The 15,000-nt window shown below is 30.1% G+C and overlaps 2 protein-coding genes across 2 annotated transcripts; one reads left to right on the top strand and one right to left on the bottom strand.

Annotated features, from left to right (window-relative positions):
* Positions 1–3,087: 3,087 nt before the first annotated feature.
* On the top strand, positions 3,088–12,201 carry LOC129289274 (uncharacterized). The gene is made up of 6 exons (XM_054926053.1): positions 3,088–3,292; positions 3,685–3,759; positions 4,446–4,464; positions 7,654–7,817; positions 9,299–10,156; positions 11,350–12,201. The coding sequence occupies exons 1-6, from the start codon at positions 3,088–3,090 to the stop codon at positions 12,003–12,005; spliced, it is 1,977 nt and encodes a 658-aa protein (XP_054782028.1). The 3' UTR covers positions 12,006–12,201.
* Positions 12,202–12,229: 28 nt separating this feature from the next.
* LOC129288357 (chaperone protein dnaJ 8, chloroplastic-like) lies at positions 12,230–14,625 on the bottom strand. The gene is made up of 3 exons (XM_054924880.1): positions 13,993–14,625; positions 13,700–13,768; positions 12,230–12,815 (listed from the first exon to the last, which is right to left on the bottom strand). The coding sequence occupies exons 1-3, from the start codon at positions 14,206–14,208 to the stop codon at positions 12,630–12,632; spliced, it is 471 nt and encodes a 156-aa protein (XP_054780855.1). The 5' UTR covers positions 14,209–14,625; the 3' UTR covers positions 12,230–12,629.
* Between the last annotated feature and the right edge of the window lie 375 nt (positions 14,626–15,000).

Raw genomic sequence — 15,000 nt, 5'->3', positions numbered from 1 at the left:
CTTCATTCTTTCCAGTGGCTTGGTTGATATATCTAACATGATTGGTAGTAAATACCAAAAATAAAGTGTACCTAAACAGCCAATGAATAATTTTTGGTTGGTGAGGATACAACTCATACTCTAGAAGTATAGGCTCGAACTTTGAATCCTGCTATGAGGCTTGTTAGACTTAGCTGCAAAATAATACCAAACTAATTTAAACATTTCAACAAAAAAGAGAAAAAATTCAACCCAAAAAAATTTTATCAATAAAAAATAGTTCGGATGTATTTGATTAATCATCTTGTATAAAGCTTCAAAATAATTTATACAAACAAAAAATATGTATTTAATGAGGAATATTAAAAAAAAATCTACATAATTTGGAACATTTTGCCATAATCTCTAAGGCATAGACACGGGTTATATGAGAATCATACTTTTGTTTTTTAATAAAACAAGATAGTATTATTATTTAATATAAGGTTAATGAGTAAAATGGACTTTGAATTTTTGCTCAAAAAGCGACATAGACTTTGAACTTTTAAAATGTATAAAATAAATTTTACACTTTTAAATTCGTAGAAAAATGAATCTTGACTGTTAAATTTTTTAACACCGTATTATTCATAGTGGGCCCTAATAAATGTTGACGTGTCATTATTAATTAGCACCAAAAATCTTAAACTATTAGTAATATTTTGGATCTTAAACTTTAAAATTTTAAGCAAATTACCCCCATCATTTATGTATAGAAAGTTAACTATTATGTAGACTAAATTAGTCTTAGTGTGGTTCACCGCGGTGAATGCATCGTTGATCGTGATGAATAACCTATAATTTTGTAAAATGATGTTTTTTTCTTTTTTTATAATATTTTTCAAACGATTGTTATCTCATGCTTCCGTAAACTCCATAATTTTGATTTAGTTTTATTTTGAATAATACTTATTTATTTAATGGTGAAAATTTAGGATGCCATTTGAAAAAAAGTTTAAATATCATAGAATTTTACAAACGATGTGAAAGCTGATGATTTTATTAATGAATTTGAAACTCAAATTAATCAGTTAATTAAAATTCTCTAATATTTAAACATAATTTCACTGTGAACAGTATTGTGTGAGCAGTAATTTCATTAAAAAATTAATGATCGGGATCTATTTTGCTCATTTAACCCTTTAATATATTGTACAAAAGTGTATCTACCAAGAAAAGTGGCATTGTTTGATTAAGAGTTGGTTTTGTCCATTTTTTTTTCTTTCCACTTCCTCTCCATCTCTCATCTCAGCCATCAAATTTATTTTTGAATGGTTGAGATTTAATGTTTTATAAAATCAATTTTTTAATTTTTTAATTATTATTAAATCATTAAATTCATGACAAAATAAATAAATTTAAGATATAATTAACTTTATCTAAACTACAATTCAAGATTTAAGATTATAATTAAAAATAAAAACTTAATTTTATAAACCATTAAATCTCAACCATTTAAAAAAAAATTTAATGGTTGAAATGGGAAGTGAAGAAAATAAAAAATGGAGAAAAGCCAACTCTGTCTAATGTAGGTTTTGTAACGGTAAGGGGATTGACCGTAATATTAGGAGTGAAAGAACGTAGCTAAAAGTAAGCCTCGTGGGGAAACAATAAACATTGAAGAGTCCCTGTTGATTATTAATGAAAATCAAAGCTTCTTGTAGTGCCAGCATCAGAATTTGAAGACGTCCCATGTTTTGTAACCAGTTTGTAGTAATTTGAGTAGACGACGTGGTTGCACCATTTAATCCAAAATCACATGGTTTTCAAGGAAGTTCTTGTACGTTGAAAGTTTGAATTCCATAATCCAGCTTTCACTTTCTGGCCAGTTGAGGTTACAAATTGAGCAATCCAACAAGGAATTTTTTTTTTTTTTTGATAAAGTAGAGCTTTGGTGAGTTTGATTTTGAAAGAGGCAAGGCATGCTTTCAGGTACAAGAAATGCCTATAAAAATATTTTTAAATTGCCTGTCAATAAGATATTCATATCAATAATAAAATTTGATCTCACAATCTTATAGATTATAAATAAATTCTTACTAACTAGATCAATTTTTATTAACATCTAATATGAAAATTGATTGATGTCATCTCTGACTTGCCTTTTTTTGTTAGTATCGCTCTTGAAGTGGCTTTATCAATTCATATTTTTGCTGGTAGAATGGATGAATGAATTCTTGTTCAAATTAGAAGCATTTTAAATGCACGATTACTAGGGGAAGTGAGATAGTTAAAATGAGTTATGCCCATCAAAAAGAAAAAACTTACATGTAGAGCTTGTTTGGTTTTGTTCTTATGTTTTTCTTTTTTGAAAAAACATAATTTTTTGTTCTTATGCTTTGCACTAGTTTTAATGCAGGTCTTTATACTTTTTTTTTTGTCTCAAATTCCTGTAGTTTTCACTATTTATAATATTGATTTCTATATTTTTACAGTAACATTGATGTGATACAAACAATATTAAAAATATTAATAAGTTCTCTGATACTGTTAAGTTTGTGCTAAGGGGTTAACTTGGTCCAGGGATGTAATTTTAAATCAGCAAAATTAAAAAAGGTTAAATTAGATTAAAAAAAACGCTGACATGGAATTAAAAAATACCCTCTTAGTATGAAACGATCAGCAATATATTAACAAGTACATTTTCTGGGCACAACCTGGGCACCAAACGACGTGGAAAAGAGAAATCGGGACCCAGTGACCCCACAACCCCAGGATGCCGGAAAAGAGTGTCGGATGATGCCTCCCAATAGTCAACGGTGGTGGATGATCATCGGACAATGTTAGCCAAGACCTCGACATTTGACACGTGCAACAGAGGTGAGGATCGCTCATTTGTCGTCTCTGTTCTCTGTGTGTTCTATCCCTTGAATCCAACGAGGCATCAATCGGCATTTAACTCCTCCGCACTTTGTCTTATGATTATTGATTTTGGAATGTGTTTATTGGCTGATCATTGCCTCTGGTTGTCGTCTGTATACACTTGGTCTATTATCCTCCACGCTTATCTTAAGTTCGTTGCTCTGCATTTTATATGGCTCTGTCTTTTGCTCTCTTTTTCTATTAAGAATGATTATTGAAGTTTTCCAATTTACTGCAAAGTATAATATGAACTTGGAGAATGAACATAATGACGGTAGCAAAGGGAAGGGTAGTGGAGAGGAGACTTTGTCAGACATTGATATTAGTGATTTTGAACATATTGATGATGGTTATTTTAACCAATTAGTTGATATTGGTGTTGGCCTTCGTGATATATTAGATGAAGTAGCAGGTACTCTCTCACATTTTTGAGAGATTTGATCCTAAAAAATATGAAATATTTTAATATTTTAAGATATAATTATAATGTTTTTTTAAAAGTGTCTGTAATAAATAAATCATTTTATATTTATTTTATAAAAAAATATCTCATTAAATAGGGATAAATATAAAAGATGATATTAGTTTGAAGACAAGTAATTACTTTATTGAGAAGTAAAATTTATTTAAAAATGTCTTATATTCTTTAACAGAGAGAGAGAGAGAGAGAGAGAGAGTAATTTACAATTAATGATAGCTCCACCTAATCAATTAGTTGATGATAGGAAGTAGGAACTCACCTGAGGTTACAAAGGAGAATATATTAGCTTTCTTATTTGATTATGAATCATGAGTTTCATAAAGATGTAGCATCCAAAGATGATGAGGATGTGATACGGATTAATGAGAGATATTGGGTGATTGGGGAGTTAGAGAAAGGTTAGAATAAATATTATTTTAAACTTATTTAAATTTTATTCATATATTTAGTTATTTAAATTTTATTCAGATATTAAATTATTTTGAATTGTATTTAGCATTATAAGTATATTTAATAACTCAAAAGCTAGCATGTCATGAATAAAACAGACTTTTAAGCACTTTGAAGATTTTCCTAATCATGGCTATTGAAAGAAGTATAAAGCAAGATTCTTATTCTATATTATTTTAATATAATTACTCTTTTATTTCTTTCTATTAGCTCTATGTTTTCTTATTAATATATAAAGTTAGATTTTAATTTTATATTTTAATAAAGATTTATCTTTTTCATTAAAGTTTAAGGATGTACTAAGAGAATATGCCTTACTTTAATTGATATGAAGTTTATAAATTATGATGAGGTTGGGTGTTGAGTTTAGTGTGCATAAAAGAAATGTAAACGATTAATGTTTGTGAATAAAGTTGATAGTCAATTGACATACCATTTAAAAACATTTTTGTCAAAACACATGTTATTTAGGCCAAAAGGATTTTTATTCTATATTATCTTAATATAATTACTCTTCTTATTTTTTTTATCAGCTCCATGTTGTCTTATCAATATATAAAGTTAGATTCCAATTTTATGTTTTAATAAATATTTATCTTTTTCATTTCTTTCAACTATCTTGAATCCTATCAAGGTAAAAGTGTGCCTATAAGGTAAGTATGAGAAAATACAATCCTTCTGGGATGCCAGAGAGTTTCAATTTAAGTTAAGCATTGAGAGTTTACTTCACTTAGTCAATTTAAGGATATATTAAAAAAATATGCTTTACTTTAATGGATATGAAGTTTATAAATAATGATGAGGTGAGGTGTCGAGTTTGCACACACAAAAATGTAAATGACTAATTTTGGTGAATTAAGTTGATAGTCAATTGACATATCATTTAAAAACATTTTGGTCTAAACACACGTGTTTAGGCCAAATGATTCTCATTCTATATTATTTTAATATAATTACTCTTCTTATTTCTTTCTGTCAACCCTATGTTTTCTTATTAATATATAAAGTTAGATTATAATTTCATATTTTAATAAATGTTTATCTTTTTTATTTCTTTCTACTTATCTTGAATCCTACCAGGATGAAAGTGTGCCTAAAGATAAGTATAAAAGATACAATTCTTTTGGGATGCAAAGAGTTTCAATTCAAATTAGACATCAAGAGTTTACTTCACTTAGACCGTTTAAAGATGTACTGAGACAATATGCCTTACTTTAATAGATATGAAATTTATAAACAATGATGAGGCGAGGCTTCATGTTTAGTGTACACAAAAGAAATGTAAATGATTAATTCTTGTGAATAAAGTTGATAGTCAATTGACATGGCATTTAAAAACATTTTAGTCTAAACACACATGTGTTTAGGCCAAAATAATTCTTGTTCTATATTATCTTAATATAATTATTCTTTTTATTTCTTTTTACCAGTTCCATGTTTTCTTATTAATATATAAAGTTAGATTCCAATTTTATATTTTAATACTGATTTATCTTTTTTATTTCTTTCTACCTATCTTGAATCCTATCAGAATGAAAGTGTGCCTAAAGGTAAGTATAAAAAGTTCAATCCTTCTGGGATGCCAAAAGTTACAATTCAAGTTAGGCATCGAGAGTTTACTTCACTTAGTCAGTTTAAGGGTGTATTGAGAGAATATGCCTTACTTTAATGAATATGAAGTTTATAAATAATGATGAGGTGGGGTGTCGAGTTTAGTATACATAAAAAAAATGTAAATGATTAATTCATGTAAATAAAGTGGATAGTCAACTTACATATCATTTAAAAACATTTTGGTCTAAACACACATGTGTTTAGGCCAAAATGATTCTTGTTCTATATTATCTTAATATAATTATTCTTCTTATTTTTTTCTATTAGCTCCATGTTTTCTTATTAATATATAAAGTTAGATTCTAATTTTATATTTTAATAAAGATTTATCTTTTTTATTTTTTTGACCTATCTTGAATCCTTTTAGTGTGAAAGTGTGCCTAAAGGTAAGTATAAAAAATACAGTCTTTTTGGGATACCAAAGAGTTGCAATTCAAGTTAGGCATCGAGAGTTTACTTGACTCAGTCAATTTAAGGATGTATTAAGAGAATATGGCTTACTTTAATAGATATGACATTTATAAATAATGATGAAGTGAGGTGTTGAGTTTAGTGTGCACAAAAGAAATGTACATGATTAATTCTTATGAATAAAGTTGATAGTCAATTGACATATCATTTAAAAACATTTTGGCATTTAAAAACATTTTGGTCTAAACACACATGTGTTTAGGCCAAAATAATTCTTGTTCTGTATTATCTTAATATAATTATTCTTTTTATTTCTTTTTACCAGCTCCATTTTTTGTTATTAATATATAAAGTTAGATTCTAATTTTATATTTTAATAAAAATTTATCTTTTTTATTTCTTTCTACCTATCTCAAATCCTATCAAGATGAAAGTGTGCCTAAAGGTAAGTATAAAAATGGATATGAAGTTTATAAATAATGATATGGTAGGGTGTTGAGTTTAGTATGCACAAAAGAAATGTAAATGATTAATTCTTGTGAATAAAGTTGATAGTCAATTGACATATTATTTAAAAACATTTTAGTCTAAACACACATAAAACTAGCTTCTTATGAGTGGATTTCAAAAAAGATAGCTAACATCTTGAAGACAAACAAAACATTAAAATATCTAACATTGTTATTGTATTAAGGGACCATTATATGGTTGATGTATCTATGTGAAAGGCATATTTAAGGCAAGGAGAAGGGCGTAGGTAACAATTGATGATGATTGCAAGGAGCAATAGCATTAGCTAAAATATTATTGTAATGAACCTAAGAGATGCAGCTTGTAGACAATTTTTTGTTTAGTGATTGAAAGACCATTGGAGAAGCCACATGTGTTTAAGAAACAAAAAAGAGGGGCAAATGACGATGCAACATCAAAGGCGAGGACAGAAAATATAAGCTTTAAATGTTCATGTTGTGAGAAGTATAGACATAGTGAAAGGACTTGTAAAGATCTCAATAAGCAACCTGCAAAGAAGCCTATGCGTGTTAAGTCCATTAATGCAACTCCTCAAGGGAACAATCAACCTTGGTTTCCGATGTCAACTTCTTATAGTTATGGAAATATGTGATGTTTTGTGGTACATGTTTTGCACATGGGATGTGACTTAAATGGTTCTTGGGATGACTAATTATCACTCTATCAAGACAAGTTATGACTTTATGTGCAATGGCTGCCTCAAGACCCGAGCTCAGTGGGGAAAACTAATTTGGATAAGAAAGAGAGAACAACTGATAGTAACCATTATCATATCATAAAAAAAAAAAAATACTACTTTAGCCACACACACAAAAAATCAAATACAAGCCATTAGACGAAGATGAGAGGTAATCTTCTCATATTTTTTAATTATGACAATAAAATATTTTTCTATATAGTTTAAATCCTCTATTAGTTTTCATCCATAAAAAAAATAAAATCATTTATTCTATGTCTACTTCTCTACGTTGTCGAGCGGAAGCATAAAAGGAACAACTTTGATTCCTTTTTTCTTAAGCCCACAAGCTATGGTATTTCTTGTCAGATCCGTTTGATCTCAATCTCACTCAAAGCTAAGTTAATCATTTGCCAATTGGGTCCATAGGAGATTGTGCATCTTGTATATTGTTCTCATTTGGACTGAAATTAGTGGGTTCATGTCCCTTTCGGTCCTTTTTTTATTCCCCCCCCCCCCCCAACCAACAAAAAAGCATCAAGTCAAGTATCACGTGGTCCCTTGTTTCATTATATAATGGGGTCCGTGCTCTGAATCCTTTCGTGCTCAGAACTCATAGGCCCTTTCTCCTTCACCTACATCTGCTTCCCTCTTCGCTGCCAGTTGGATTGACTTTCTTGGGCCCTTCTCCCAGATTTGCTCATCGTTTGAAGATGATATGGCCTTTGTCTTTAAAGGAACGTCTGCGTCTTCATTTCAAAAAAGTAATGGAAGGTCAGCATTTTATTATCTGATGTAACTTTTTTTATTTGATTAGATTAGTGAAATTTTATTAGATAGAACATGAATGACTTGATGTACTAAATTTATATAAAAATGTTTCCAAATTTAATGGTGTTAATGGACATGTTGGCATTCTTAATATTGTTTGTGTCACATCAAAATCCTTTTAAAATTATAAAAATCAAAACTTGTGTGCAATACAAGAACCAAAACTTATGTTTCTTTTTTATTTTTGAAAACTATTTTGTAAACCAATTTTCTACAAACTATGTTTTAAAAAAAATGAAAATGTATTTGATCATGTTAATTTTGAAAATAATTTTAAAATTAAAAAAATGATCAAAATGGTAGTTACTAGTGGTTAATAATAATGGGCTGTGATAGTGGTTGAGCATAATTGAAAATAATTTATAATAGTCAAACATTGTCTTTAAAAATAAAAAAAATGAAAACAACACTAAATTGTTTCCATCTTTAAAAAAAATAAAAAATGAGAACCTCTTTTAAAACATTTAAATGCAGTATGCTTATCCAAATAATTTTTAAATTTTTTTTAAAAGGAGACCAAACATGCCCTTGTTCTTGTCTACTAAAGTGCTTGTTTTCCTATTAAAATAAAACATATGAATCTTTCATAAATTATTTATTATATAAAAAATTTTATTATTAATATTTTAAAATTCATTTATTTTAATTTAATTGGAGAAAATTACATTAAATGTATAAGATTAACTGCTTAAATCAATCCCTAATTTGGAAAGAAGGGAATGGTCTCCTTATCCAAACAAAAGGAGCCTCTCCAACCAAACTAGGAGTAATTACTCAAACATACTTTTTTAAATCAAATTAATAGACCATAAATTTTAAACTTGGGGAAATGACAACAAAAAAAAAAAAGAAAAATAATAGTTAGATCTCAAAACATTGAATTAACGACAATCAAGTTCCTGACAATTTTTTTTGAAAATTAAGTTAAAAATATCAATCAAAGTAATTATAATTTAAGAAATTTCAATTGTAAATAAATATTTAAATATTAAATATAACTCTTAAATTATTTATAGCTGTTTTAATTGATATTTACAATTTATTTTTTTAAAAATTTTTTTTGAGCACTTAACTATTATTAATTCAATTATTTGAGACATGTCATTCTCCCAAAAAAAAATAAATTATCATAAAATATAATAATTATTATTTAGTCTTCATGAATTGTGTATCATTTTGGTTTTTGATCAAATAACATATTTTTCATTATTGTACATTAAGAAATGACTAATTTTATTGAGTTATTGATTAAAATAAAATAAAAAATAATTACTTTCTTTTTGCAAATTTATTGATCAATAAAAGTACAATTAAAGTAATGATTTTCATTGTACATTGGAATCAAAATCCCAGAATGTCATTCTTTCTATTTCATTTTGAAAATTTGGTTTGACTAATAAACTTAATAAATCGTCATGTGCAAGGCCCACTACGATGGCCGCCGGTGCTGGGGCTGGGGCGTCAATGGATCATTGACATTGAAGGGACACTGGAATTCGTAAATGAATTCAACGTAAAGACGCGCACCATTTGGATGGTTCCAGAGAAACTTAGAGCTACGGGCCTCAGTTACAGGCCTCAGCTTGTGGCCATGGGACCCATTCACAGGGGAACCGGAAGCGAACTGCAAATCATGGAAGACACTAAATGGCGCCACGTGTACCGGCTTCTTTCGCGTGCTGCCGCCAGTGAGCATAAGCGAGACTGGAGGGTCGCCCTTAAAGATTGCAGCGGGCGCCTGAAAAGCTTAGACGGTATAATTCGAGCCAGCTATGCCGATGGGGAGAAAATCAAATTGGAAGCAAAGGAGCTTGCCGGAATAATGCTACGTGATGGCTGCTTCCTCTTGGAGCTTCTGCACAGGCTCCACGAAAATGTCATCAGAGATCCGCCTCCCCGTGCCGATCAGATTGAACCTTCTCTGGATTTTACCGACGACAAGAAAAAGATCTTGCGTGTTCTCACTGATCTCACGCTGCTCGAGAACCAAATCCCTTTCCTTGTTCTCGATGTTTTGCATAAAAAAACTGGGCAAGGACTTCAACCCCTCGGACTTGCCGAGTCACTCTTTGGATGCAAGGTCTCCAGAGGTGACTTCCACGAAGGTGGTGTTCATCATTTCCTTCATCTCATGCACTCGTGCTCCCCGGATCCCTATGACAAAAACAAGAATGTGACATCCGTGAAAGCTAAACAAGAACTGAAGCGCTGCGCCAAGGAGCTCCAAGCCATGGGACTCGAAATTGATTCCAGCTCACCAACCATTAGAAGCTCTCCTCTCGGTAATGTTGAAGTAAAGGGCATATGGTTAGTGTTCATCCACAGTAGATGAACACTTACCACACACACACACACACACACACACACATATATATATATATTTTAAAAATAATTCTTATAGACTAAAATCTATTGTGGGTTGTCCCCAAAAAAAATTCTGATCATAATAAAAAATATTTGTGAACATAAAATTCATAATGAAATATAAGGTATAATATTTTTGGTAAATGTAAGAACTCTACTTATTATTTATTGTTTATATTTTTTATATGTATAAGATAATTAATTGTATTATAAAATATAAATTTAAATAATAAATCATAAAATAGAATGTTTTATTGCAATGAGATTACAAACTTAATTTATATAAATCATAAAAAAATGTGTATAATTTGATGTATAATTTTTATTATTTCAAATCTTAACTCACATGAAATAACAAATCCTATATAAAATATTCTTTAATTTTATTTTTAAAATATACATGATAATAAATTATAAAATAAAATAAAATTATATGGGATAAATATTGGCTTATTTTTGAAATTAAATTGAACATTGAAAAATTATATGTATGGCTTATAGTAAAAATGATAGGTAAAAGACCTATCATGACTTAATTGTATTGTGTATATATATATATATATATATATATAAAAGATAATATCACAATAATTTTTTAATTTTACTCTTAATAATATCACAATTAACATGTATAGTCAAAACTTTAATATGTATGGTCCAACCAATTTTTATTATGGAATAAATTATTATTTAAACTTTAATTTATGTAAATTAACAAAATATGTTATTTTGAGTACACAAAAATAAATTATTTTTATTTTTATCCTTTAAACATTTTTATCTTTCGAATTGTTACAAATGAATAGTAAAATAAATTTTAAAATAAAATAATTTTTATTTAAATTTAAATATGCATAAAATAACATATCACAAGTGCACAAAAAATAAGTTATTTTAAAATTTTCATTTTTTTTATTTTATGCTTAACCTTCAAATGATAAAAGATCCTTACAAATATTCAAAAAATATCTTAAATAAGTTTTTACAATACTTGTAAACAAGTAAAAAATATTCCGGTGCGTCAGCACGGGCCAAAATCTAGTTTATCTTCATTACTACTGAATTATTACTTAATTAGTAATTCACCTTTAAAATCTCGCTCATGTTGCAGACAACAAAACAGGAATTGTGGCTTCTGCGCTGAGGGAATTTGTGGAGATGTTCGATTTTAATATACATATGCAAGAGGACGAGCAGCTGAAAATCCCAACGCTGTGCATAAAAGAAGGAACGGAAGAGAAGTGGGGGAATTTCATTGCTTGGGAGCAGCTCGGATTAACAGGAATCAGCTACAAGTTCACCTCCTACGCGTATTTTCTCAAAGGCCTAATCTGTTCTGTTCAAGACATCGTACTGCTTAAATCAAAGAGCATTATTGTAGTGGATGAAGATTTTGGGATCAGCGACCAGAAATTACTGGCCTTGCTCCAGAATATCACAGCCGGGGCTGAAAATATGGATAACAGATACAGTGATTTGTGTGTGCAATTGAACGCAGTGAAACAGCGTAGTGTTCCTATGACAGGATGGTGGACCATGAAGCGGCATCGTTTCCAGAGTTTTCTAGAACTGCTAGGATCTCGGATCAGAAACACCATCAAAATCCTAGGATCTCAGATCAGAAACACCATCAAAATCCTATTTAACAAGTACATTCCTGACACGTGGATGCTCCTCAAGGTTGGGGCAGCTGCATCTCTTCTTGTCCTCACTGCTATTCAGACCATTTACACAGTGAAAACCTATCATGCCCCAACTGGCCATTGAGAGTTAAGAAAGGATCAGAAAAGCATGTGGAGTACAAATTCATGTCACTTTCTGAAATTTCTAATAATTTGCAGCCCTTATCTGTAATAATTATAATTCATAGGTCATGTCTTCTTCACTTGTCACCCTTTCAAGTTTCGATAATTTACAAGAACAATATATATATATATATATATTTGACATGATATAGCACCTAGCCTAGCTGATGGGAAAACATAACCAAATGAAGAACATAAAAGTATTGATTTGCCTTTTTGAAATGTATTCATAATTCATACGCATACACAAAAAGTCACTTGCTCACTCTGCTCCAATTATTGATCAGATGAGAGTGACTTTCGACCTACCGACACTATATACAAACACCAACCACTCCATACACATTGATTCAACTTTGAATTAGGAATCACACCAACCACCATATACATATGATCTTATCTGATCAACATGACTCAATTAGAATTAGTAAGAACACCAACCACCAAATAGATCTGACCGATGGATCCAATTTGACTTGAATTCGTAAGGACATCAACCAGTAGATACATCTCACCCCAACTTGAACTGGTTGAGTATTAACATGGCTTCTGAAGATTGAGAGCCATCAAAGCGACAAGGAAATGATCAAATGTAGGGATTAATATGAGAAGAGTAGTCCCGGATCCCAGCTCCTTCCCATCCCATCCACTCTTCCCACAAATCCCAATCTGGATTGTTCATTCCTCTCATTGATTCATCATTCTCTCCATCTCCATCATCACCATACATTTCACTTCCATTTGCTCCTCCTCTCAAATTCTCCATCACTATCTGCTTCCCTACATTTTCAACATAAGTTGTTGCTTTCATTCAAATTCAACTAACTAACAATAACATGACCAAATCAAATACATATATATGGCAGATATGTGCAATCGTGTTATATATATATATATATATATAACATGATCATGTATATATGTGTGGCAGATATGTGTAAGCATTGGATGAGATAAGTTTCATCCACTTAACCATTCCATTACTGTTCTCTTTCAACATTAGTTCCAACAATCAACTGCAAATTTGTTCAACAATTAACTCCTATTCACTTCTTCAATCTTCAGCAGCTTCATTTTTCACAAAAACATAAAACCGCAAATTTGTGAAAGCAAGATGAATGTCCAGTAATTATATATGTACATATATATACTCTCTCTGGTCTTAACTATAGGGCAAAATTTTAAAGACAATCCTAATTATAGGGAAAAATTGTGGTGCTTAAAACTCCTTAATTGCAATAAGTTATTGGCATCCTTTGAAATCCTATACATCAATTTATTATAGTAATAATTCTAAAAATGGGTAAAATTGGAAATTTATGTATTTTTAACAAATTTAAATATATAATTAAGACCAAAGGAAGTATATATACACATCAAGTGACTGATCTTATCTTCACTCTTATGGTTCTGCAATGAGTAATGAATCATACATGCCACTGATGCAATATTAAATATTCAATTCGCTACAAAAACAAAAACATGACAATCACAGAACAGCCATTGAATTCGATAAGGAGCTACTTCAGAAGCAGTAGCTCTCTCTCTCTCTCTCTCTCTCTCTCAATTTCAATGTAGTGCAGAGAAATGATTAACCGATATTCAATTCACCTACAGAACTATGAAAATTCTAGAGAAGGGATTAAGATAACTCACATCATAAGCCTCATTGATTTCGTGAAACTGTACACCACAATTGCTTCCTCTGCATACATCTGGATGAAACTGATGCATAATTAAAAAAAAAAAAAACCAATCAGTATTTTCCATTAGAAAAAGAAATGCCAATATAACCAAACCCTAGATATTGGTGAGACGAATAACTTTAAAGTGTAGACCCAAGAACGAAAAATCAAATTGGAAGCCAAATATCAAACATCATGCGTGCATACAACAAAAAACCCTAAACTTCTGGATAACAATTATGGCACTGAGATTGAGAATCAAACCTGCAAGGCAAGCTGTCTAAAAGCTTTCTTAACCTCAGATTCAGAGGCACCAGGCTGGATTCTTAAGGTCTTATAAGGATCCATCACAGAAGAAGAGGAAGAACAAGAAATCTTAACTCTGTTCAACCGTTTCTGCTTCTTTTCACTGTTTTTAAATTGAATCCAGGAAGAACATGACCTATTACTACCAATAACTCCAGCAACGGAAGCAGCCATTGTAACTCGTCAGAAATCAACAAAATCAGAAGAGAAAAAACCCATAAATACCTAGAAGAATCTTTGGCTATAAATAACAAAGCTATGATCTTTTCTGAAGGAAGATTTTATTTAGAATGGATCAAAGGGCACGCACGTTGATTTGGTCTTTGATGGAGACGGCGTGTTTGAACCCTAAAATGTGGCTTCTTTGAAAACTCAAATAATTGAGGAATAGATCAAAGGATAAACAACAAACCCACTAGAATCTAAAGACGAAGGCGAGATATTAAATATCCGTCGAGAAATTATATTGATTGTTGAAGAGGGAACAAAACTCAGACATTTTATACACATGTAGATAAAAATTGCAGGCGAAGAGAGAGATTCCTGGGCTTTATCCGTTTTGTTTCATAATTGGTCAGAATTGGACGCGGAAGATTGTTCTTTCGGTTTATTTGGAGGTATGTTCCTGGTTTGTATGAATTTACTAATTCAACCCCTTCTATTTTCTGTAAATACTATAGCGGTTATATTTATTTTGACATAATAGATAGATTTGTAAATTATTTTTGGAGGGTAAAGAAACAGGCAAAAGGAAAGAAGATGACATTTACTTTATTTGTTGGATCAATATCTTCTTATTAAGAAGTCATTTTAATTATAAAACATTCAAACTGAAAATATGGAAAAACTTTCATAACTTTATACATTTAATTTACTTTTTAAAATCAATTCAAACTATGCACATTTTTATTCATTTCTTATCCTATAAATAAAGTTAATTGTTATCACTTTTGAATCATTATTAAA

The sequence above is a fragment of the Prosopis cineraria genome, unplaced genomic scaffold (genome assembly GCF_029017545.1).
Source record: "Prosopis cineraria cultivar Desert tree isolate PC_DT_omini unplaced genomic scaffold, ASM2901754v1 PC12, whole genome shotgun sequence".
Taxonomy (NCBI): Eukaryota; Viridiplantae; Streptophyta; class Magnoliopsida; order Fabales; family Fabaceae; genus Prosopis; species Prosopis cineraria.
The sequence above is the reverse complement of the archived record's forward strand: the minus strand, read 5'-3'. Positions and strand labels throughout refer to the sequence as shown.

Excerpts from the sequence above, each read along its gene's own strand:
- LOC129289274 (XM_054926053.1), top strand. The coding sequence starts at position 3,088 with ATGATTATTGAAGTTTTCCAATTTACTGCAAAGTATAATATGAACTTG. Across the intron at positions 7,818-9,298 it reads TTTCAAAAAAGTAATGGAAG|GCCCACTACGATGGCCGCCG; the intron begins GTCAGCATTTTA and ends GTCATGTGCAAG. Across the intron at positions 10,157-11,349 it reads CATTAGAAGCTCTCCTCTCG|ACAACAAAACAGGAATTGTG; the intron begins GTAATGTTGAAG and ends CTCATGTTGCAG.
- LOC129288357 (XM_054924880.1), bottom strand. The coding sequence starts at position 14,208 with ATGGCTGCTTCCGTTGCTGGAGTTATTGGTAGTAATAGGTCATGTTCT. Across the intron at positions 13,769-13,992 it reads TTAGACAGCTTGCCTTGCAG|TTTCATCCAGATGTATGCAG; the intron begins GTTTGATTCTCA and ends ATTATGCATCAG. Across the intron at positions 12,816-13,699 it reads AAATCAATGAGGCTTATGAT|ATAGTGATGGAGAATTTGAG; the intron begins GTGAGTTATCTT and ends GTAGGGAAGCAG.